Source organism: Tympanuchus pallidicinctus, unplaced genomic scaffold, assembly GCF_026119805.1.
Source record: "Tympanuchus pallidicinctus isolate F22 unplaced genomic scaffold, pur_lepc_1.0 scaffold3, whole genome shotgun sequence".
Taxonomy (NCBI): Eukaryota; Metazoa; Chordata; class Aves; order Galliformes; family Phasianidae; genus Tympanuchus; species Tympanuchus pallidicinctus.
Window position 1 is genome coordinate 85,102,578 of NW_026294747.1, and position 25,079 is coordinate 85,127,656.

At 39.1% G+C, this 25,079-nt stretch overlaps 2 protein-coding genes across 2 annotated transcripts in view; one reads left to right on the forward strand and one right to left on the reverse strand.

The window, feature by feature from the left end:
• The first annotated feature begins 371 nt into the window (after positions 1-371).
• On the forward strand, positions 372-10,842 carry LOC128086601 (von Willebrand factor D and EGF domain-containing protein-like). Its single transcript, XM_052695410.1, has 5 exons — positions 372-694; positions 3,241-3,336; positions 7,401-7,505; positions 8,076-8,171; positions 10,103-10,842. Exons 1-5 carry the CDS (start codon positions 457-459, stop codon positions 10,210-10,212), a joined length of 645 nt encoding a protein of 214 aa, XP_052551370.1. The 5' UTR covers positions 372-456; the 3' UTR covers positions 10,213-10,842.
• A 2,346-nt stretch (positions 10,843-13,188) lies between these two features.
• The window catches only part of VWDE (von Willebrand factor D and EGF domains), a 41,346-nt gene continuing 29,455 nt past the window's right edge, over positions 13,189-25,079 (reverse strand). The window contains exons 20-30 of the mRNA XM_052692308.1: positions 24,395-25,066; positions 22,627-22,722; positions 22,451-22,546; positions 20,844-20,939; positions 20,545-20,640; positions 20,124-20,219; positions 19,577-19,672; positions 19,381-19,476; positions 17,996-18,091; positions 17,432-17,535; positions 13,189-15,931 (exon numbers count right to left, since the gene is read on the reverse strand). Coding sequence (XP_052548268.1) covers positions 15,911-15,931; positions 17,432-17,535; positions 17,996-18,091; positions 19,381-19,476; positions 19,577-19,672; positions 20,124-20,219; positions 20,545-20,640; positions 20,844-20,939; positions 22,451-22,546; positions 22,627-22,722; positions 24,395-25,066 — 1,565 coding nt within the window. The 3' untranslated portion in view covers positions 13,189-15,910. The remainder of the gene's footprint in view (positions 15,932-17,431; positions 17,536-17,995; positions 18,092-19,380; positions 19,477-19,576; positions 19,673-20,123; positions 20,220-20,544; positions 20,641-20,843; positions 20,940-22,450; positions 22,547-22,626; positions 22,723-24,394; positions 25,067-25,079) is intronic.

Genomic DNA, 25,079 nt, shown 5'->3' on the forward strand with positions numbered 1-25,079 from the left:
TTGAGTGTTGACCACACCACACAGCTTGGAATCGTCTGCAAACTTGCTGAGGGTGCACTCAATCCCACTGTGAATGTCACTGATGAAGATATGAAAGAGCACTGGTCCCAGTACTGACTCCTGAGATTTACAAGCAGTGAGTGAAATTCTTTGCTTAACAACTGGGAGGTTTAATCTCAGCTAGCAGAAGGCAGGACAAAGGCCTGCAAGCCTGCAGCGGAGCAACTGAGGTTTGTAACCCAGGGCTCGGCCCCGCACCTCGCGCTCAGCCTGACGTGGAGAGGCAGGGGGCGGCCGCGGAGAGGCGGGAGGTTGATGGCGAGAGGCGCTAAAATGGGGGTGAAAGGGTGAGGAGGGGGAGGAGTGGAGGAACACCGAAAGGAGAAAAACGACGGGAGCGTGAATGAGCGAAGGGAGAAAGAGAAGAGAGCGGGAGCCGAGCGGAACGTCCCGGCCATGGCACGGCGGGCCGGGGGCCGCGGGGGGCTCCGCCTGCTGCTGGGGCTGTGGCTGGTGCTGTGCGGGATGCGGGGCGGCAGCGCCCAGTACCCGCAGTACTCCCGCGGGGCGGGCCGGCCCCTCAGCTGGGGCCCGGTGGCGGCCTGCAGCCCGCGCTGCCTGCACGGCGGGCTGTGCCTCGGCAACGGCACCTGCCTCTGCTCCAAAGGCTACGAGGGCGAGCTCTGCCAGCACGGTAACGGCGGGGCGGGGGGCTAGGGGTGAGGGGCAGGGCGCGCGAGAGGTGGTGCGGCGGTACTGTGGTAGGTCACGTTTTCCACGTGAAAGTTGCCTAAAAGCCCTAGGCTGCTGCATCGGCTTGTTTTTTGTCGTTTTCTCTATGGACGTGTAAACTTCCCTGAGCAAGGAGAAGTGTTTTTTGAGGCTTGACTGCCGTCCAGACGTGAGGAACGTGAACTGATGTTTCTAGGTGGGATTAGTGAGATGCGTATTAAGGAGAAGCCAAAAAAGGTGTGCAGAAGGCAGGTTGCTCTCTGCATCCCTTGCTTACTCAGACTGCGTTGTGCTCGGAAAATCTCATTTCCCAGGTGTCACCTGCCCACAGTCGCTGGTATGTCCCACTGCTGTGCTGGCAGGTGTGGAGCTGGGTTAGGTTTTAAAGCTTGTTCCCGTGGGTGTGCGCAACACGGCTGAGTTCTGATCCATGTCTTGAGAAGTTTAACTATAGAGTTCTGTGGCTAAAACTCAGTAACCAGGAAAAGCTGCTTTGCCTTCGTCTGAAATGTAATTTTTTTCAAGCTTTGAAATGGGATGTGTGGCAGGTGCAGCAAACTGCATCTAACTGTGTGTGTTGTGCTTTTTTTTTTTAAAGTGAATATCATGGTCTTGAAAGGGGCAAATAAGAGGGTGATGTGTTTTACATTCACTGGCTCTTGAGAATACAGATAGAAAGGGGAAGATCTGTTCCATCATTTAAACAAACAAACAAAAATTAAAAAAAAAAAAAAGGACATTTTGGGGAAAGAAGTCTGATCTTTAAAATAGATGGTCTTGAAACTGTTTAAATTTTTGATTGCAAGGTGAACGGACCCAATTAATATACACTGGTCTGCTTAGGGCAGGTTTTAGAATAGTTTTAGACATGGAATTGTATATCATGAGTGTAACGGAGGAAAAACATTGAGCTACACTTTTTACAGTGCTCATTCTCTCTGGTTGAGTGAGGTGCTTAGAGAAGATTTTTACTACTTAGCTGTCTTGCTCCAAGTGGGATTGCAGAGACAGGCAAGGCTGTATGTAGAAGTTCTGGTGGAGATTCCACCTATGAGCTGTCCTTGGATCTCTGGACACAGGTATTGTGGAATACTTAAGGTGCTTCTAGCATAACTTTTATTCTGGTGAGCACCTGCAGATCAGGGTCTTCCCTATAGATAGAGTCAAGCTTGTTCTGGGAAGGCAAAGAACCGTTGCAGATATTTTGGCAAAGGGTAAAACTAACATAAGGAAAAGATGTGCAGTTTGTAGACTGTGGATATCAGCATAGTATCTTTTCATCAGAGCTGTAGCCCTATGTTGAAATGCTTTCTGAAGCCTTATGGAGAGTCTTCAGTTCTATCCTATAAATATATCTAAGTACTTGGATGTCCAGATAGTCACAGTTAGTCAATAAGCATAGTGTAGATTCCCAGCACTGCATAATACACAATACTGTCTTTTTAGGATCTCATTGCTATTCTCTTGGTTTCTTTCCTGTTTCACACCACTGATTCCTACTTGCTATGCTTTCTTCATACTAGTGATACCAAATTTAACTGTTTGATCTTCAGGACAGAGCCACTCTTTCTGTCTGTATGCAACTCCACAGTGATATTTTGATACTGCTGCCAATTGTGGGGACAAAAACAAACACAATAAACCTATGAAATAACAGAGAAATAGAATTTTCCTTAAATTGAGAGCTCCTCTGTGATATTTCCAATCAACTAAGTATCTGATAAAAAAGCTATGTAGTGCTGAGTGCTGAATGGTTCTATCATACATGTCTGTGTCCTTTATTTGTATGCAAGTACTCATTCTACAGTTATTAATATGAAAAATCCTCTACTCCTCAACTGGATTTTGCCCTCACACTGACACCAAGCAGTGGTTTTATTCAGCGCTTGTCTTTTTTTCTTCCCGCTGTTTCAGACTTCTCACTTATTCAGGCAAAGGATAAGGAAGTGTGTTGGTGAGAATTCATCTCGCACCTGCAATTAATTCAGATGAGACTCTGAAACGCATAGGATCCTAGAATTTGAGTGTGAATAAACAAATGTTTTCTCAGAAAGCTGATCTGATTGAGGAATGATTTAGGACTAGTAAAAGGAGGGCTGTGTGCTGAGTAATTTATTTGCAGTCAGACTGGACTTCCCTTGAATTCTGCTACATTGAGCTTAAGCACATTTCTTCTTATCACCTCGTTTGTCCCCTGCTATTTCTTGCCTTAAATTATCAAAAACTTCTATCACAGTCAAGCTGTATTCTTTTTACTTTTTAATACGACCACATCTTCTCTCTGTTCTGTCTACAATGCAAATTTTTCTTTAGTTTTGAGTGTTTAAGAGCTTCAGAATGATGCTTTCTGTGCAGGGTTACCCTGTGCAACATGGGATGGCAGAGCAAACGTATCTTAGGAAATGTGAAGAGAAACTGTGCATTTGGTGACTGAAAGAATGCACGTTTCTTATGTATTTAAGCATTAGCTTCAGTAAGTTTCACCTACGTTTGTTATCTTTCTTATAGCAACATGTTATCCAAAATGCAAAAATGGTGGGGAGTGCCTGAGACCTGGAAAATGCCGATGTCCACCTGGCTATGGGGGCAGATACTGTCATAAGGGTGAGTAAAACACAAGTGTTAGCATGGAAAGGCTCAAAGTTTGAGAATAGATTAAATGCATTTGGGACTTCTCAAATTCAGACTGTAATGCACTTTGAAATAATGACCTTAATTCCCTAGACCTCTGACTTTACTGTCAAAAAATGCGTTGCCAAAGCATGGATGTTCAGCCTTTTGGCTTGCCTGGACCACATTCAGTGAGAAGGAATTGTCTTAGGTCACATATAAAATACATAGGTTGCTCTGAACATAATGCCTCCTATTTATTTTCAGGAAAACTACAGTAGGTTCAAAGAGCACAATCACAGTATTTGATAGGGCAAATTCTCAGCTACACAGTCACCATCATTAGCTATGCATTTTTGCATTTTGAAGAACAAAAGCTTGCATGCAGTGCTTGTAAAAATCTGCACCAGTGGAGATGAGCACCTGTTGCCACTGCTGAAACATCACCCATCACCTCACTGTGCTCACATCCACTGTTTGGCCTCCATAAATCTTCAGCAAATGCTGATGAATGTCAGTAGATGCCATTTTTTTTTTTTTCACATGACAGAATTCAGTGACACACCTTTGCTTCATACACGCTTCCATGTCAGATGCCGTTTTGTCAGACTGGCCCTCTGCTGCCATCTGACACATGGCAACAAATTTAAGGGAACACTGGAAGGTTCACCCTCTTCTGCCATATCAGCAAGACGACATTTCTGGTGTCACAGGCCAGCATAATAAAACATTACTTTTGAGGAGACATTACTTTTGGAACAGCCTTTATATGTAATATAGCTAATGTATAACAGCAGAAAAACATTCCATTTTTTTTTACATTTTTTTTAATTAAAACATAAAAAGAGAGCAACAAAATCATAAAACTAGTGAGATATTTGACCTTGTTTTTGTGAAACTAATGCATCAGTCTGGCTCAGTGGCAGTGGCTGCAATTCTTAGTGAGTTCTCAAGGCGTTTGTCAGAGATTTTTGATGGAATTTTACTCTTATTGTGCTTCATCCTTGAAACAGTTGTTCACAAACCTACGTACTGCCAAAAAATGATGACATGAATATTGTGAAGCGAGGGATATTTCCTTCTGGTAAGAGAGATCTTATAAAGGTCTCATGAAAAAAAAATTAAATAAAAAATGATCATATTTTTGAGTCAGATATCTGATTGCATGTCAGTATACTCCATTTGAAAAATTGCAGGTAATGTAGTTATGTTGACTGAAAATAGAGTTGGAATATAACAAAAAATTGATGATCTTAACAACAATCTTAAACCCTATTCTCAAATTCCTTTATCAAAACAGAAAGCATGATTGCATATTTTTTGCTCTTTACAGGACTGTGTTTAGCTAATGTATCAAACTGCATAGAATTATTTGCCATAACTTGAGCTGGCACTGCAGAGCACCCTCCCCATGTTCCCCTTTCAGCCCAGACAGTGCCAATCACACAGCGGTGTTTGGCTGTTGCTGAGCAGTGACTGTGTGCCTGGGCTGGGCCACTCGACAGGGAAGAGCCACTGCCACAATGGCATGTGGGGCACGGGGTGGCTGCAGGGTGGGCTGGGCCACGTGAGTGGGACATGCCTGAACTAGAGGGTCTGTGTGCTTGATAATGGTATGCAGTATCTGTACGGAAATTTATTGGGAGAATTTGAGATAATTTTGACTCCTGCAAATACAGTGTTGATGTGTTATGTGATATTAAATGATTTAAATTCTGTTCAGTGATATAGCAGACTTCCTGAATAATCAGGTGGTTTGAATAGATGGATATTAATGTGTTAGGTAGCTGAAACTGGTGTAGCATCTGTAAGATGGCAGTATTGAGGGCAAGCTGCTAGAGATACACATAGCAAGGTCTGGGTGATAGTGGGAGATATAAAGTGATAGTGATAGTGAGGAGTTATAAGGACCAATTTTTATGGTTTTGTGAAGCCTAGTATATGCATGGGTTGGAAAGGGCAATCCAGGAAATGTTGCTAAGTTAGGAACTTATAAGACTATTGATGATAATTCTTGAATTCTAGGATAAAGGGGGAAGTGATCTTGAAACAGTTTGAGGGGAAACCAGTGTAGTAAGCAAGATATTCCAGAAAGTGAAGAAGAAATCATTGTTTTTCTTTCAGCAAAAAAACCTGTGACTCTTAGAAACTTACCATCAGTTCTCGGTGAAGAGGCACTGTTAAATTATGGAATCATAGAATTGTATAGGTTGGAAGGGACCTCTAAAAATCATTGAGTCCAACCTCCAGATTAGTTGGGCTGTTGCTAAGGACTTGATGAGCGTTCCTTCCAACCATGTTCAGAGCAGCTGGAAGCACCTTGCTGGAGTCTCTGTTTATTCTTGATATTTATCCTGTGGGCATTTGCTTTATCCTTTCTAATGTGAAATAGCTACAAGAGTTTACATGGAGTGTAACCTCTTGGAGACTTGAGAAGGAACTTGACTAGATTTTGCAGCTCTGAAATCATGTTGGGTTGTCTGTAGGATTTGGTGTATTTTATGAAGAGAGTTTGACCTGAGCATACCTAGCAGGATAATATCTACATTTGCAGAACCTCAAACTATAGCTCTGGGATATTAATGAGATTGAACGGCAATGCAAATGCCGCTGATAATGCATTGATATAAAAATTGTTAATATAATCTTCATCAGGAGACACTACTTTGTGACGCATTACTGTGTAATGCACTGAGAAATAACCTTTCGTTTTGAGTGGACTTAGCAGTACCGAAGTGATGAGGTAAACTGGAACATGGTCGAGTTCATTTTCTAGCAAAAGACTTCAAATACTCTTTTTTATTTCTTAAAAGCCTACTGAAAGTGTAGGTTGGTGGGATCTGTGTAGCAGGGAGAACTTCACCTTTTCAGAGTAATCTGAATCAGAAGGAAGATGATAGGTTCTTAAACAGAGAAAGTAGAATATGGATTTAGTTTGTGCTCATGCTATAGGCTAGATTTGGATCTCTACCTGAGCAAATGTACTACATTTCTGGTGGTCTCGCTGTGAGGCAAAGGATGTGATGAAATATGATGGCTGATAGCCTGTGCAAACTTGCTGTGAAGTGCAATGTGTTATTAAAAACAGCAACTTATACTGTATGATAGAGGAACATGAAACAGGCTCTGAAGAGCTTTTCTGGTTATACTGGAGTTGATTCGTTGCCCTTGCAGTTCAGCATTTGTACCAGAAATCTGTTAGCTGAATTCATGCTCATAACTTGTGGTAGAAGAAAGATTTAAACTTAAGTGTGAAGTATTGAGCAGACATTCAGACTGTTCATTGTTAAAATGAAGGATAGTTGTTTCTTTTCCTTAAAGTGAAAAAGTTGTATATATTTACATTCATTCTTGTGAAAAGATGCATTTGATTGTACAGAACAGCAATTATGCCATGTTTCAGAGGCAATATTGCAGCCCATAGTTGATATTAATCATATGTCTGGCATAAATAATGCTTAATTAAGCCTTCAGGGCTTTGATATGTAGAGCAATTCTGAAATGAGGAGGCTTACGTAGTTGGCCTTTAGTAAAGCTCCACTTGACTGGAGTGTAGTCATAGTTTAATTTGTCAAAGTAATAATCCCCTTCTTCTTCCTCTTGTTATATGTAGGAACTGGCAGAAAATTAAATACCTGAATCCTAGACCACATATTACTGACTTATCAGCTCTGATTTGGCTAGATTGATAAGAACACGTCAGTAGTTGCTGTGATGTAGCTACTTAGCTATTGGTTTACAGTTGTTTGTTTTGTTTGTTTGTTTGTTTTTTTTGGGGGGGGGGCGGGGGGGCAGTTGTGGCACCATGATAATCATGTTTGTTAGCACCCTCAGTACTCTTAAAAGGTCAACAAACTCATGCTTAATTTTAACTACATTTTGAGTTGGCATGTGCTGACATGGTTCTGTCACCCTTGCTAATCCTGATGATGTGCCTTGCAGTGAATACTCAAACTTGTAGTCGTTACAGATGTGATGAAATAAGTAATTGACGTACAGATAATTACTCAGTTACCTGTGCTGCTCCTGAATGTACTGTGCATGCTGTTTCTCTGCAGTAAGCTGTGAAGGAGGCTGTCAAAATGGCGGGGAATGCATCTCTGTCAATGGGGTTGTGAAGTGCCTTTGTGCTTCTGGCTGGACAGGATCAAGGTGCCAGGAAGGTGAGTACTGCTTCATCTCTACCACAGCTGATTGAAGTGCTGACAGTCCCTAAACACTGTAAGTCCTGATGGCAGCCTAATGAGACTCAAGTAGTAAAAACAAAATTTGCCGGATAGATCACTGAAGTAGTTTCAAGGGTTTTTTTTGTCTCAGGACATATCAATAAAAATGTAACAGCAGTAACAAAAACATTTTAAAAGGATTAAGAGGCTAATAACTATGGAAGTGTCACTACATTATGACAGAATCAAAGAACCTGCATTACTGGTATGTATTCAGAAAAAATACTGTCAAGTTATTCCACATTGAAGTGTGTATATGTTAACATTTAAACTTAAATACTTTGTATATGTATATTTTCTTTTTCCTTTTTTTAAATTAAATTTTTTTTTTTTTTTTTGTTGCCTTGGTCCTGGAAATACCTTTGGAGTAATACTAGTTGAGCATCTGACCTGGAATAAAATGTATTTTGCCATTTTGATTTGTATCATTCTGAATATTTCATTCTGTCAGGATTCTTTTATATCAGTTTTATAAATCCTGTTCTCTTTCCCATTCTTTTCTTCTAGCAATTTGCCCTCAAGGTTGCCGGAATAATGGAGCTTGTGTGGCTCCTGGGATTTGTAGCTGTCCAGCTGGATGGGTCGGTGGAGCATGTCACTTAGGTAAATAACTTCTGACATTTTTCTTGTATCCCTTCTCTACTTGTTTGATTTATACAGTACAGTGTTCAAATCTTCAGTGCCTAACAAAGCTGCTAGAAGTGTCTTAGAACAGTAAATGAGAAGTTCTTCTGCATACTGGGGATCTTATGTATATGTGTCAGGAATAGATAGCTTTTTAGCTTGGTCAGAAAAACATAACTTTTTCACTTCAAGTGACTTCAAATTCAAATCTCATTTGTTGCCAAATTCATTACTTTGAATACACTGTATTTCTGAAATATTTACTGTAAACTGAGGTTCCAGTCTAAAGAACCAAAAAACAGCCATTATAGAAATGCTATTACTATTGATATTGTTTAGAAACTTCAGTAAATTTTACAGATGTGGAGAACTGAAACTTGCTTTTCACTTTGAAGATAAATTGGGAGAATCAGCTCTAGGTGTTTTTAAAAAAGCAAGAGAAAGTTTTCTGTACTCAAAATTTCTACTGAGCAAGTACTTTCAGAAAATTTTGATTCACAAAAGCAAATGAAGGTTATAAAATCTGCTCAGAGCTGCATGGCCCTGTGTGCCTGTAACAGTGCTGCCCTGATGCCAAAGGTAATAGTCCTGAGGCTGAAAAAAGGAGAGCTTTTTGTTTGCTTTCTGGGATGCTGAGAGATAACTCACTTAAATGTTGCTTTTGACCTGGATATGGTAGGTGCAAGGTCTCTGGTTTAAATCCTCCTGCATATGTAATATTTGTGTGATTCAAGGAGTCCAAATTTGCTAGTATTAGCTCTTCTGCAATATGTATGTTGTCCAACAAACAATAACAAACAAATGTTCCCATTTGATTGGGAAAATGCTTATTCTTTGTATTCAACAGTGTATTGAGATAGAGGGTGATGTTAAAAGGTAAGTATGGGACGTAGAAATTGCAGAATGCCTGCTTCCACTCCCTGCACCAGCAATAATGGTAGAAGTACTCAGGTTCTGAATATCAAAATAACAACCGTGCCTGAATTAACTAGATCTTTTTCCTATTTGACTTCTCTTAGCAAAGGTGCTTATAAGAAAATTGCAGCCCTCTTGTGTGTTATCTTGGCTGCTGTATGACAAGAGGGTGCGCTTATGGCTGTGCCTGCTTAGTTGACCATTGCCTTTCTGGTCCTCCACTCCTCCTAAGGAAGGATGGCAATGTGTAAGCAGTACCTAGTACATAGAAACTGTTTGCGTGTGGATCTGTGGATCCAAAAACTGCCCTGAAGAAGTTTCAGAAGAAATTTTTATTGCTCCCTGTAGGGGAAATGCTAAATCAGGGCTTGAACTAGTGATTGAGCACCTGGTGTGAAGGCAGGGCCATCCCAGGAGGGCTCTGATGCATGCATCTAAGTAACTGGTGGGGTGGAGCCTGGATCCACCCCAGACCTCATTTAAGGGTTGGCAGTGGAGGCAAAAGTATCTCTCACTGGAGATCTTTGTGTACGTGATGCCTTCCAAGGGTAAGCAGATTTTTTTTTTTTTCCTTCTTTTCTTTGTTTTTGTATCCATGGCTGCTTCATTTGAGCTTGTCCTCACTTGCTGCAGCCCAGGACTTTGCTACTCTGCTGTTACTGCTGCGCTTTCCATCATGTTATAGTTTTACATTCCCTCACTCTCATGGAGACATCCATCTAAAAGACAGTCTGAACTTTAAAGAACAACAGAAATGATGGTATTTCAAAAGGGGAATGGAGCACAAATAAGACTAGATGCACTGTGGCTGTATTCCAGTGAAGGCCATGATGCTATAAATTGAGAAGCATTGCTTTTTGGTTCTTCCATTGTGCTTTTATTTATGCTGTCCCAACATGGTCCACCAGGGAACAATTGTGTTAGCACAGTAAGACGAAGAAAAATGATCATGTGTTGTGCAGAAGATGTATTGTGTGTCTGGTATCTCATTTCAGCTGTATGTAAACTACCTTGTCAACATGGAGGAAAATGCATAGCTCCGAATGTGTGCAGATGTCGACTGCCCTACTCTGGTCTACAGTGCACAAAGAAAAGAAAGGAATGAAACAGCTTCAGCAAAGATAAGCTGTAATTTCTTGTAACTCTTCATGCAGAGATAAAATCTGAGGGAAGAGATAGGGAGGAACTTAAGTGGTAATTAGTTGAAGTCAGGTAGCTTTTTGTCTTTAGTATTCTGAGTAAATTCATTTCTCTATGGAAAGAGAAGTATTGCTGATAGTAATAAAGCTGTTAAAAATATCCAACTGTGTGTAGTGTATGATGCACTCTACTGTATGTGTAGTATATGTTTTTCTGCTGTTCTCACTTTTCTTCGTAAGCAGAGCTATTATGTCGTGGTTGATAGAGCTGAACTTGAAGTAAAACTTACTCTTCAAATAAAATACTTCAGATCGGATGTGTGCTCTTCTATTTGATTATTTATTTTTCAGACTGGATTTGTGGTGTTTTATTAGCAATGTGCTTTTTCAAAAAGCACATGAAACAAAACCTCCTTAATTCAGACTATAAGAAGGGGTTGTTAGTGCAAGTATAACTTACTTTTGTTAAGATGACACAGTTGAAAAAGAAGCATGAAGTTTGCTGATGTTTCAGAAAGATGCAAACTGCAAGGCGTCTTATCAAAATCCTGATTATTGATTTGTGTATACTTCCCGCCCCTCACCACAGTCAGATTTGATCTTCATCAGTTAAGCTTTATTTTAAAAAAAAAAAAAAAAAAAGTACACATTAAGACAGTTCCACTGTTACCTTCTAAAAGCTTAATCCATGCTAATAGCCTAAAAGAGTCCTTATCTTGACCACTCTTACAACTGTAGTATCTGATCATTTCTCTGCTTCCAATTTATTTCTTTTCCTTATCCGAGTAAGATAGGGGGAGTCTTTATCTTCCTTACAGAGATGCAGGCATTGATGATTCATGTTCAAGATTGTGTCTGCAGGAGCAACATAATGGGGATCTATTGGCCTGCAGTGAGGATGAGCCCTTCTTGCTGCACATCACCTGCACAGAGGATGCTGAGGCTTCCCTCCTGGGCATTTTGGCCTCATTTGGGTTTTGCAGCCTTCAGATAAGATTGCAGATCTGATTGAGACTTCAACAACCACTGTGCTGTGTTTTGTCTGTCCTATTTCTTGAAAGCTACAGCACAGGAAAGCTTTGCCAAAACACGCAAGTTGAACCAGGCCAAACATGGTATCCCTGTCCAAGGGAAAATGAAGGCTGCATTTTTCCAGGGATAACAAACTGACAAACATTGACTGGAAATAAAAGAAATGGGGCATTCATGTTTACCAAACTTGTCTAGAACAGAAAGAAAGCATAGTGAAGACAGATGGAAGACATTAAATGGTATATTTATAAGGCTGCTATTTTCTTTTATGAAGTAGTTGCTGCTCTGTGTAGTTGAGAAGCCTTTCTCCACCCTTGCTTCAGAGACTGTTGTAACTAGTTCACTTGAAACCTGCTAGAAGCTTTTCTTATGGATGATTTGCTGCCGTGAACGTGGGACAGAACAAGAGGAATGTATGTTTTGGTGCTTTTACTGTGATGCACTGGATGTTTCAGACATGCTGGTTTAAAAAAAAAAAAAAGTGGTTTTCACAGATGGAACAAGATGACTTCATCAATACTACTTGAAGAGGTTTTATGACAGTGAAATTCTGTGTCTGCATCACAGCTTGCTATGATAATCAAGCAAAAATTTAGTCATTCAGAAGTGAAGCTGAATACCTTAAATGAAATGCTAGTTGCAGGGCAGTGAATGAAAGAAATAAATGGCATCAGCCCCACGATTTCAGAGAAAGTGAGTAGAAATATGTAAATGTAAAGATATCTCAGCATTGTTCTTGGAAAGCCTGACTATCAGTAGAGAAGCCAAACGTGAGAGTAGTAATTAGAACCTAAGAGATGTATTATAGGCATATACCACAAAGGCCTATGAAGCAGACCTGTAGTAGGTGTGTCTGAGCAGGGGAGAACAACTGCTAATTTAAATAGTTACCTTTTTAGAAATAGTTAAAATGGATAAAGCAGTAATTTGATGAACACGTCAGAAGTGATGGCATATTTTAGAAACGGCTTGGATGCAGCACCATCTACTGGCTGAAGAGTTTGCTGTGTTGTTTTTTTTTTTCCTGTTTTTAAGAAAATCCACTTAAATCTGCACAATATTTTTAGTAAATGTCCTCGTTATTTCAAAGTCGAGCATAATCATGTTGTATTATAAATGAGATCCAAATGATTGTTTCCAGAGTTGCACATAAATCTACTTAAAGAGCTATCAGTGTTTATTCTCTTTTGTTTGTTTCTCCATTCCCTTCCACTCACTGGAAGGCTGAACATGCTTGCCAGTTACAGCATGCTGTTTTGGGGGCTAGATGTATCTTCCAATGAAAAGGTAATTTTGCATACTGAAAAAGTTATTTTTTTAGTAGAGCTAAGCATACCACCTTGTATGGATGTTTTGATTCTTATTAAAATGACTGAGAAAGTTGTAAGGAAGGTGCGTTGGTTGTATTTCTATTATTCTGTCATTTTAAAGGTACACGTGGAAGGCTTTGTTTCTTATGTAATGTATAATTTACCATCTAAATTTTATATTCCACAATCAGTGGTTGTACCAAGAATGGAGTTACTTGGTTCACTGCAATCAAATATTTTTTTTCTAAACTGAGCTGTGATGAGAAGTTGAATAAATTAACGCAACTATGCCACGTGCTGCCTTCTTAGAAGAGAAACAGCATAAATCTCTTCAGTCATTGAAAACCTCTTCTAACCTACATGATTCTGTATGTGTACCCTGGTGGTAAGGCTTAACTGAGAATTTAAACATTGGATTTTCTCATTTGGGCAATAGATATTCTATTTGACAAGAAGGTAAAGCTATTATACTCATATACTACCATTTGCATTGGTTATTCTTCAAGGGTTTGCTTTTGTTAGGTGGAAATGCAAACTCACTTTCTGTCCTCAGCTATAATAATATTAATGCCTGTAAAAAGAGTGAAACTTTCAAATGTGACCCACTTCATTTTATTTTTTTAATTTTGAAATCTTGAGTAATATGAACATAGATGTAGGAAGGTAAGTCCTTGCAAGGACTGTAGTTTCTTCTGTGATATAAGTGACTACTTCCTACAAAAAAACTCATTAAACAGCATTTTAAAGATCATGGGCAATGTTTAATGTGCTATTAGGAAAGGAACTTCTCCTGCCTGCAGAGCAATTTTGGTAGAGTTAGCAGACATACATAGTTACCTTCAGTATATAAGGAAATCATGCAACAAAATTCAGTGAACAATATTCTTGTACGCCATATTGACTCAGTTTACCTTCTGCTGCTCCACATTTTCTCTGCCAACTGACATCTGATGCTGTTCATCTGATGGAAAAACTTTGTATGTACACTATAACAGTGATTTACTTACATGAAAACCTTTTCCTATTAATGCAGCCTTTCCAATGTGCTAAGAATCAGCGTAAGAGATTTCAGCTTGGCACTAGTTACCCTGCAGCAGACCCTGTCATCCCCCCATTCCAAGCCCCCAAACTCTTTTTGGCCTACCTTGTGACTGTGCTATGTAAGTTTAGATTTTATTTTTTTTTTTTAAACCAGTGTATGTAAACTATGCAACTTCTGCTGACTAAGTTTCTGTAAAACTGAGCAGCATTACTGCATTGTTTCAATATGCTTTCTAGTTACATTCAGTAAATACTATTTCATGTATAACGGACTGTAATAACAGGGAAATTTTGAAGTATGCGTCCTTACGCCTGTACTAGTAATTTTCCTGCTCTGTGTGCTTAAAGGAACACAGCATAGATTGGCACCAAGCTTTTTACTAATGTAGCAAAAGTCTGGATGTGCTTTTCTTCACTCAGCTTGCATTTGGAAGACGTAAAAGAAGTTATTTCTGCCTTTAGCAACAAGGAAAGTCAGTGGGAAATACTAGAAGTTATTAATTAGAACCCTTTATTCAGCCTGAAATCCTAGAAGGGCATTTGTATTGGTACAGTTTTGTGAACAGAAGGTTGCACAGCCGTTAACCAAAACGCTGTTCCTGGCACCTCATCGTTGAGAGCACCACCTCTGTAGCTAAATGATGCATGGAGTGGGAGCTGTTACAAAATGAGCTTATGCAATATCAGCATGCCCACATTTAGAAAATACTGTGTATTCAAGTCTTCAGCTTGAGGCATCAGTTCCAATAGCTAGTCAGGTTTTGTTCATAGAGATCTTTGTGAGCTGTGAGAAAGGAAACAGTTCAAGTGAAGCAGGTTTTAAATAATAGAACAGTTCCCAGCCACCTGGACACTGGATTAAAAATAAAAGCCATGGAGCCACTGAAACTTACAGTGCAAGTGGAAGACTGAAAACGTTTTTGAAATACGCACCAGGCACTTAGAAATTATCATTCTGAAATGGTGCTGAGCTCTGAAAATGCTAATTTACTTTGCAGAATGGATTAAGAGGGCTATGGAAAGGTGAGAAATGTAAGCTCAGAGAGCTCTTACAACCATGAGTGGCAGTTGGCGTCCCATAGTGGCAGAAAATAGCAAGAGGAACAGGATTTTCTTTCTATTCAGAATTAGTGCATTTAAATGGGATATGATTCATGAGATTAAAAATAATGAGGTTTATTTTTTTTTTGTAAGAAAAACAACTCACAGCCCCAAATGGTAAATTCACATGCTGAGCTGAAAGGGAGTTTTATTACCAGAACTCATTTGCTGAAGGAGAGGCAGAAGGAAGAAGGAAGCGTAGAATAAACTGGAATTTCATTTGTTCCAAAACTGTCTTGCTGCTGGTTGGTGATAACAATTGGTTGGAGCAATAGGTAAAGGAAAAAGCACCCATATGGATTGCTTGCAAATACTTTCTGAGAAGATGTAAACAGATGTCATGATGTGCAGCAAACTCCCACTGTTACCAGCTCTTATTTTAAGGTTCAGCACAAGATCTCTCTGGGTCAAACACTGTCACATTTCTCTAAGAAACATTATTTTCTCACCTTTCCAAATGCTGTTTCAAAATAGGAGCATGAAAGAGTCTTACAGACACAGCAGTCATTCTGTAATCACATGCACACATGTGAGTGTAAATAATGAAGAAGAGTCAGAGTCTGGCTGCTGGATACAAAGGCCTGCCACAGATAAACTGGAAGTAGTCTGCTGCTGGTTGACTGTTAATGAGCCATATGGCCCTGCCTGCACTACTACTGAAGTCTTGTTTTAGGCTGCCCCTCCTTCCTCACTACTACACAAAAGAAAACAAAGTTAAAAAGAAACAAACAAACAAAAAAACCTGTGCTCTTCCTTCTATATGCTTCCAAATAATACATATATGAACAATGTTTAAAAACAGAATGTACAATTCCCAAATGATTGTGTGCCATCTACTTTCATAGAGGTGCTCAGCAGATATTGCAATCTTGCTCACACACAGTATAGTTGACTACATTAACAGACTGCGGAATTCTGGGTTTGCATGATGCATGAGATCTCTCCATCTGGTGAAGATTCAGAGGCTCTGAGGTAGCTGAGAATTGTAGAAACACACATGTTACAATGACTACAAGTTTGCTGTACTGAAGCTTTTCAAAAATTCACAACTAACATGATTTTTTTTTAAATACTCTGAATATTTTCCTCATTTAAATTAGATCTGGGAATGCCTTCAAATTTCTTGCTATTTTCAAGTGTCACAGATCCATGCAGCATTTAATTGATATACTTCCTTTCTTCAATTACGATGTCTTTGTACCTTGGAAGGAAAAATAAGTAAATATAATAGATGGACTTTTTTAAGAAACAATTTTAAAGAATTTCTGCTTTCCTGACATGGGGAAATACAACATAAAGTTCTGGTTGTGCATAAAGCTCGCTCGTTTATTTGAGAAAGAAAATGTGCCCATTTTGTCAGTGAGAGGTATAGCACTGCCCGACTGATCAGCAATGTATTTTATGGAGTAAGAAAAAAATGCTGATGCTTTGAAGGATGTATTTATGCGAATACTTAAGTCTAAATTATTTCATTTGTTATGATGTGTTTTGGAAATCCATGCCACAAACATTACAGTTTTATCTTTACAGTGATCATGATGTATAGCTTTATATTTTCAAGGCACATAGGAGCAGTCATTTACTGTTCTGATTTCTTACACATATTTACTCCTTTGGCAAATTATCTGACATCTAACCAGAGATGTTAATGGCATTGTATATTGTACATGATAAAGAAAGAAAAAAAAAAAGAAAAAAAAAGGATATGAGCTGGGAGAAATCAATGCTTGGATGAAAGTAAAAATCTGTTGCTGTTTTCCCTGTACCTAAACTGCTTCTCACTAAAAAATACTTGCATTGCTAGAAGTCACAGTATAGATTTTACATTAAAAGACTCTGGCAAAGTACTAAAAAGAAAAAAAATAGGAAATTACATTGTTTTGGTTGTTGCAGGAGACCGAAGAGCTGAATAGTTTCTAAAAGAAAACAGTGCAAGCATGAACAGTGGCATGTAATTAAAGATGAATGCAGAGGAATAGTACCAGCAAGCAGTGCAAAAATTAGGTATGTTCCAGCTCTTCAAAGTGAATTCTGCATCATAAAAGTATTAAAATCTGCTGGAATTAAAAGGAAAATCATAGATGATGCAGACAGATGTGGAATGCTTTCTACTTCAGAAGTCCCAAAACAGTTGTAATAACACTTAATTAAATAACTTTTGGAAAAAATAGTCAGTGCCCAAACAAAGGAATCTGACAAAGCAAAGAAATGGTCGTTGTTCACTACCATGCAAAAAATAAGTCTATGCCCGAAGTTACACTTGGCAACAATAAATGTTTGCATGAAAGGAGGATACACTGAATGACTGTGTAGACAGGTAGGTAGATAAAAAAATATTAGGGCTTGACCTGACACCAGCTGAGAAAATCAACAGTGGGATACTCCTTCCCAAAATGGCTGTGCTTTAGAAAAGAGTTATAGTTGAAGTCATTTCCAAAATGGCTCCACTAGGAAAAGAAACAACTTAATTAAAAACAAAGGAAATTTACTTCAGGTGTTGGGAAAAATTGTCAGAAGTACTGGAATGACTAAAATAATAGAATAAGTCAGGATTTTTAGGACCTTTCCCTCACTGGAGACTGAAATGAAGAAGTAAGACAAAACACTCCTGGTGTATTTTGTGCTGCTTTTCTGGACAGGTGGACTAAATAATGGCTTCCAAATTGCCACAGCTATAACGGCACCTTGACACTACAGTTACCTGAACTTTCTTCCCACAGAGGACTCCAGTATAACCAAGACGGCAGGAGCACACATTAGGTGACACACACTTGCCTCCAAACAGGCACTTCTGATTGCACACAGCTAGATCAAGAGACAGGGATACGTGGCTTTAGTTATCTAACAATTCAGTGAAGGAAGCTTCACAGTTCTGTGGAACCAACAATACTCTTGCCAACCCCATCTCCATATACAAAGATGCAGACATAATACGGGAACATGCTGACTATATATAATAATAAAGGAATAAATGAGATAGAGAGAGGGACACGAGTAAGGTGTGTTTAAAAGCAGTACATAGCAATGATCTCTCCGGGCTACTGCAGCAGCATATCACATATCCATTTGCATGCGTGGTCCGTGACTATCTTTTTATTCTAGAGAGTTTCAGAATGTGCACAGAAATCTGTACTCTGTCCTGCCTTTAACACAGATTTCTGTTAAAATAAGCCAAAGGACAGGATTTGCAGGTATTGTGCATTTCTGAAGCATTCTAAACTGTGCAGAAATAAAAAGTTTACATTGTAGACCACATCATTCTTACGTGTTTGACACTGGATTCCTTCCCACTGCGGAGGACAATGACACGTACTGGGTCCAATGCACTCTCCACCATTCTTACATTCCTGAAGACAGACTGCTGCACAAAAATCATCATCACAAGGTTCAGTTATATCTCAAGTGATTATTTTTTATTTACATTTGAGGATGCTCACTAATTGTTGACTGCTTTCTACACAAAATAGTCACATCTTCTTCACTAAAACCCTAAGATCAACAGAATATTAGACAGAACAAGAAACAAAAAGGCCTGCACTCAGTGTATGCATTGAGATTTCTGATACAACACAGTCAGCTACAAAAGCCTGAAATATTAAGTCAATGCCACTACACCGTTTTGTTGTTTTTTTTCCAAGTTTACCTTTCCAAAATCCAAACCTCAGGGAAAGATCTTTCTGTCTGTTATGTAGCCTTAACTCACAGAGAATCAACTCGTGAATATTTGATCTTAAAGTATTTTCTATTTCCACTTTTCTGCACATTCTGTTTATTAAATCTTTCTCTAAAACACTGCTATTTCTCATTGGTTAACAGATTTTATGATTATGAAATCTCTTTTCCATAGAGTCCAAAAATATCCAATCCTTGTAAATATGGGTGATTTTTTTTTTTTTTATTTTTTTTTTTTTTCAGTATGCCTTTCCAATAATTACAGAAAATAACATAGGGAGAACTGTTTTTCATCCATGCCATAAGAGACCTCGTTGTCTGTATCAGTATCTGAGCCTCAGGTGTGCTGATATGACAGACACGTTTTATCTACTGTATTTCTACCATCCATACTCATGCTGATTTTCACACAAACTGTGCCTTTATCCAAGCTGCCACATTTTATTTACATGCCATCTATAACTTCATCAAGATACAGCACAATCCACAGCTGTGCTTCCATCACAGTCCTATTTTTATCTTTCCTAGAGGATTTATGCCTATTGCATTTTCTATTCCAATCATTTCCCACTGTTTCCACAGCTTTCCAATGTTTCAGTGTAGATCTTTTTCTGTGATATCTTTTTTTTATGTCCTATAGTACAAACTGAAATTCTTTCTGTTCACTTTCCCAGTTCTTTGCAGCTGTATGTATTCAAAAATACAGATGCATCTTGTTTAGACAAGAGTGGAGAAAGAAACAGAAGTATATGTCATTCAACAATTAAAAGGATATTTTGGTCTCACAATTTAGCCTGAGCTGCATAGTATTAGTTCCTCATTCTACATTTTACTGCCAAGTTACAGATCACTATTTGTCAATGTGTGTATATTTAGGAGTTCTTTGGCAATAACTTCATATTATCTGTTGTCAGAGCTGTCCTTTAGCCATACATTACTTTTAGAGCATGGTTCTCCTGTTAACTGCATGATACTTACGTGTGTTACATTTTTTTCCACTCCAACCTGAAGGACAAGAGCAAATATTGGGCCCTACACACCTTCCTCCATTCATGCACCTTGGCTCACAGACACCTTAAATTAAGAAACATTTGCTGTTAAATACTTTTTAATGGTTTACAGAGCAATTTATTAATTACTTTCATATTCTGGAAGGATTTTAACACTAGCTTACTTTTTTCACATCTTCTGCCTGTATAACCATCAGGACAAGTACAAATGTTGTTTCTCATACAGTGGCCACCATTCTTGCAAGGCGGCCTGCAGACAGCTAAAAGATATAAAGGAGAATGGCTGCTGTTTGCTTTTTGTTTGCAACATGCTTCCAGGAAATTAGTGCAACACTAAAATCCTGATAGTGCCAAGCATTGATATAAACTACCAAGCCTGTCTATTAAAAGTCATATTAGTGGATTTACTACATCAGTACCAAATACAGAATAAGATAAGAATATGTCAAGGTTGGCAGTGTATATGTGTATGTGTATAAAAGTGACCAGACTATATAATATATAAAGCAGCTGGTCAAGTGGCTGAACACTGCTCAAGAGTTGAGTGCAAGAGAGAATGTGAATTTTTAGTATCTCTTCTTGAGCATTGACTGAATCAGCCATAAAAGCTTTACATATATATGTTTGTACACTACTTCTCTGAAGCTTAACAATGCTTTCTTACTGATTACCTCATAACAACAGGAAGAGAAAGAAAAAAAAAAAGATTACCATTCTGACATTGGGTTCCATAAAATCCATGTGGACAGAGGCATACACCTGGCTTAGTACAGGAGCCACCATTGAGACATACAGGGTCACACATCGCTGCACAAACGGTGAAGAAAAGTGAGAACCATGACAACAAAATAAAACCCATAAAATATCTACTTCTGTTGCAAGGATTGTGATTAAATGCCTCGCATGAGTTCAGATTATGCCATTCACTTAAAATCTCTATCCAAAAATTTGAGATCTATATTATAGAACTGCTACTTGGCATCAGAACTAGCATGCAGAAACAAGAAGGGGTGTGGGGGCACCCCAGCATTAAGCAGCCACCCAGTGCTGCTGTCTGAGTAACATGGTTACAAATTTCAGATTATGAGAGGCCTCCCAGGAATGTAGTAGAACTGTAGGAGTCCCCTGTTACCTGTACTGCACGTTGGTCCGTACCATCCAGATCTACACTGGCAGATGTCTGGAGGGAGACATTCACCACCATTTTCACAGTGCCTGTTGCAAATCACTACCATCCATCAATCAAAGAGGGAAGAAAAATATGTTACAGAAAATCCTTCATCCATTTTTCAGTCCTTTCCCAGATATTAATACTGGAAATTAGGCACAATTTCACTAGAGGAGTACATCAGATATTTAAATTATAACTTGCTTTGTTCCCAAAGAACAGGAAGAATTTTCTGTATTTTTTGCTTATGATTTTTTACTTACTTGTATCACATCTTGGTCCTACAAAACCATAGGGGCAGGTACAGAGATTTCTGGCCAAGCATGTGCCTCCATTTTTACAGGGTGGTTTACAGTGTGCTGTGAAAATAGAATTCAGTTGTTCAAGAAAGCACATCTAAAAAGATGTGTGTATTGGTTATGCTTTAGCAAAAGGACACGGTTAGTAATTGACAGCGGGGAAAGAACTGGAAATAAAATGAAGTAACGTGTTATGCCTTTTTACAAGAACAAACAAGAACTGAATTTCAACAGAGCACACAGAATTCCACCATTGGTGGCCTCCCCCAGAGAATGGAAATGTGAGACAATTTCCAGACAGGACTGCAGTCCTCCAGCTTTTCAGGAACGTTCAGCTTAGAGGCAGATGGAGTTACAAGTGAACTCTGTTTGTTGTGAAAGTTACCCTGGCCACTGTCTTTACATAATTTCACATTATCAGAATTACTGCAGGAAAATCTGTTCTTATCTCTCATCTGTACCTTTATTATTATACAGGTGTAAGGAAGCACTCACCATAAATCCACCTGAAAAGACTGTGGAAGCCTACAAATTAGATGTGACTGGCACTACAGTTAAATCAGTCAGTCATTTTGGGTCAGCACACAAACAGTCCAAACCTATCCACAGAAGGGGTCATGGCAGCAGGATCTTTGCAGCTGGCAGCCCTAATCACTGGGCTAGACCAGACTTCTTCCTTTCCTGCTGCCTTTCCTTGAGAACATCACTCACTTCAGCAGAACTGCTAAGTGCTCTTACTAAGAATATCCTAATGCATGGTGACTGGGAAACTGTTGTGGAGTGATGTGTCTGGAATCCAGATCTTTCTTTCACTTGAGAACATCCCAAGCATCACTGTGACAGAGAGCTGGGTGCCACCATGATGTGCCATTGGGAACTCTTCCTAAGAGGACACAGTTAACAGCTGTACTTTCCTGTACTTACAGAAAAATAAATCATAAATAAGCAAATTGGGTCACCACCTGGACACAACTTGTATTCTCTAAACAGTCAATAGAGAGCAGAATGTATTTATATTAAATTATTTGGAAACAGAATTATAGAGAATTCAGGCGGCTGTTTGAGACATTCTTTTGTATTCTTACCCTCTTCCTCAAAGGAACTGAGAAATTTAGGGATGGCAATACCTAAGCAAAGGCACCTAGGTGAGAGGAACTGGATTCTAGCCAAGTATCTGTTGGAAAGGCGTATGCACACCTATGAAAGTGAATTGCAATTTGTTGTCCTTTGTTTTCTTAAAAGATTCTGAAAGGGTGAAGTGGAGAAGAGCAACTCTAAACAAATGCCTAGTGGAAAAAGCACTGCTTCCTCAGATGTGATAAAAAATAAATAAAAACCAACCAATGAAACTATTTTTTTCATTAATTTTAGATCAGCATGCAATGTACTGATGATGCAATAAGTTAAATCAAAGTATGATATTTTGCTGTCATAACTTAGTAAACATAAGAATCTCTGTTAAAGTAAAAATCTAATGAACTTGCATTCCTGTCAGAACGAACGGTTATGAGAGTTACTGACAGCAATCTTCAGATATTTATGAATTCAAAAGTACAAAATATTCTGTTTACCTTCTTCACAAGTGGAGCCGCTGTAACCTGGTAGACATTCACAGACATTGGGCTTAATGCATTTTCCATGGTTTTTACAATCAGGTCTGCATAGTGCTGTGCAAAATCAACAGTGATCTTAATGATTAACTCATTTATGTGAGCTATCATGGTCTAAATCAAAATGCCATACCCACCTGTCTGGCAGTTATAACCAGCATAACCAGGCTTGCATTTGCAAATATTGGGTTCCACACACTCCATATTTTTGCCACATGTTTGTCTACATATTGCTGAAAGGTAATTAAGAAAACAGTGAAAGGAATAAAGAAAAAAACAATGGCATTTCAGCCTAACTATGTCCTATTTAGCACAATGAACATATCACAAAGAATCAATCAGGTCTCTGATCATAAGAGGGAAGCCTGAGATACATTAGAGAAAAAAAATTTTTTAAGTGCATCCGCCCAACTAAAAGCCTGTAAGGTAAATATTATTAAGAAAATAAGGAAATTCAGTACTATGTGAATTTTACCAATCACACATCAACAATGTACTCTCATGTTATAAAAATACAAGAGCTGTTCTGAAAGTAATGCCTCCTATTGTATTATGTTGGCCCACAACGTCAGAGACAGATTTTGGTGGTGTGGCAGTAAGGCTGAACTTTCCTAACAGTATTCCCTCAAATTTGCTGCTGTGTGACAGATGGCAGCAGAGGGACAGTCTTACAAAATGGTGTCTGACATGGAAGTGCATATTAAACAAAGATGTGTCACTGAATTCCTCCATGGAGGAAAAAAATGGAGCCCATTGACATTCATTGTTTGCTAAATGCTTATGGTGACCAAACAGTGCATGTGAGCATAGTGAAGCAGTGGGTGGTGAGTTTCAGTAGTGTTACAAAGACATGAGACTAGCCATTCTGGATGTCCATGCAGAGCTGTCACTCTAGAAAATGAAGAGTGTCTCGATCAGCTCATGCATGTGAAGACATATTGCAACCAGGGAGCTGTGTATAAAGCTGAATATTGGCTTCTGTGTGTTGGAAGTGATGGTGGCAATGTTAAAGTATTGCAAAGTTTGTGCAGGGTAGGTCCCACAAATGTTCACATAGAAAAGAAAGACCATTGTATGCAAGTTTGTCAGGACCTAGTGAACCAATACAAGACTGAAGATAACAGTTTCCTGCAGTGCATCGTTACCGATGATAAGATATGTTGTCACCACTATAAGCCAGAGTCAAACCAGCAGTTCATGGAGTGGCAACACATGACTTCTCCATCAAAGAAAAAATTCAAGATGCAGCTCTCAGTAGGTAAACTGAGAGTAGGTTCACTGTCTTCTGGGATAGGAAAGAGGTGGTCCTTCTGGATTTCCTGGAACCCGGACAAATCATCAACTCTGACCACTACATCATGATACTGACTAGGCTGAAGGCTCAAATTTCCAGAGTAAGGAGAGAGAAGAGAACCATCTTTCTTGAAATATGATAACTATAGCCTAAATACCAGTTTGAAGTCCATGGAGCACATCACCATTCTTGGCAGGACTGACTCAGCATACCCACTGTATAGACTAGATTTGGCAACTTCTAACATCCAACTATTTGGGCCAATGAAGGACAACTGTATGGGCAACATTTTCCTAGCAACAAAGCCCACAAAGCAGCTGTGAAACAGTGGGTCACCTCCACTTGTGCAGATCTTTATGAGCGTGGCATGCTTGTTCATCTTGGGCAAAATCTTGTTCATCATGGGCAAAAATGCATAGCTAATGGTGGTGACTAACTGAAAAAGTAGTGTTTTGTAGCTGGGAATTTGCTCTGTCAAATAGTGTTATTGTGCTCTTTGTGTCTGTTGTAATTTCCATGTTCCATGGAAATAAATAGGAGGCATTACTTTCAGAGCAACCTATATATAAAGTAATTCTCAGCGAAGCATTTAGTACAGTCATTTGCCATACCTCTACAATTGAAGCCATCTCCATAGTAACCATAGGGACAACGACCACACTTGACTCCATCATCCTGACTTGGCTCACAAGGTACTCCAGGAAAACAAGATAGTTCAGCACAGGTTATTGCTTTAGGAAGTACTATTTCATCTGAATCTTCAGGAAGCATTTCTGGTGGGATAGTCACTTCAACAAGAGCAAAAAGTAAAGGATTCATTCTACGCTTGGCTAACAAGTGCTGAACTCTGTGAGCATTTCCACCTTTAAATATTTTGTGTGATGAAGAAAGCCCTTTGCTTGTATTCATTGAACTGCTAAGAGAAGCCTTCTTGCCAGTCTCCCAATGACTGTAGGCCTCAACTCGTGTCCTTGTTTTCTTCTCAGCTGATACAGCATGGCTCCTTGAAGAAGCTGTAATCACTGTGTTTTCTGGAGAAGCCCCTTCTGTGTCAGTAAGGCGTCCACTACTGCTACCAACAGCATGAGCAATGTTTTCAGATGCATCTGGTTGTACAGAAGCACTTCTCTGAGAACCACATGACTTCTCAGTGGTGATTGTTTTTGATATGGAGAGTGATGGAGTACTAGTATTGTCCATTTCTATAGAAATAAATCTTCGGGGGACATCTATAGAACTGGGAACAGAGCTCAAGACCTTGTCAAATGATGACTGTTCAAAACCTACAGAATGTTA

Excerpts from the sequence above, each read along its gene's own strand:
- LOC128086601 (XM_052695410.1), top strand. The coding sequence starts at position 457 with ATGGCACGGCGGGCCGGGGGCCGCGGGGGGCTCCGCCTGCTGCTGGGG. Across the intron at positions 695-3,240 it reads GGGCGAGCTCTGCCAGCACG|CAACATGTTATCCAAAATGC; the intron begins GTAACGGCGGGG and ends TCTTTCTTATAG. Across the intron at positions 8,172-10,102 it reads CGGTGGAGCATGTCACTTAG|CTGTATGTAAACTACCTTGT; the intron begins GTAAATAACTTC and ends ATCTCATTTCAG.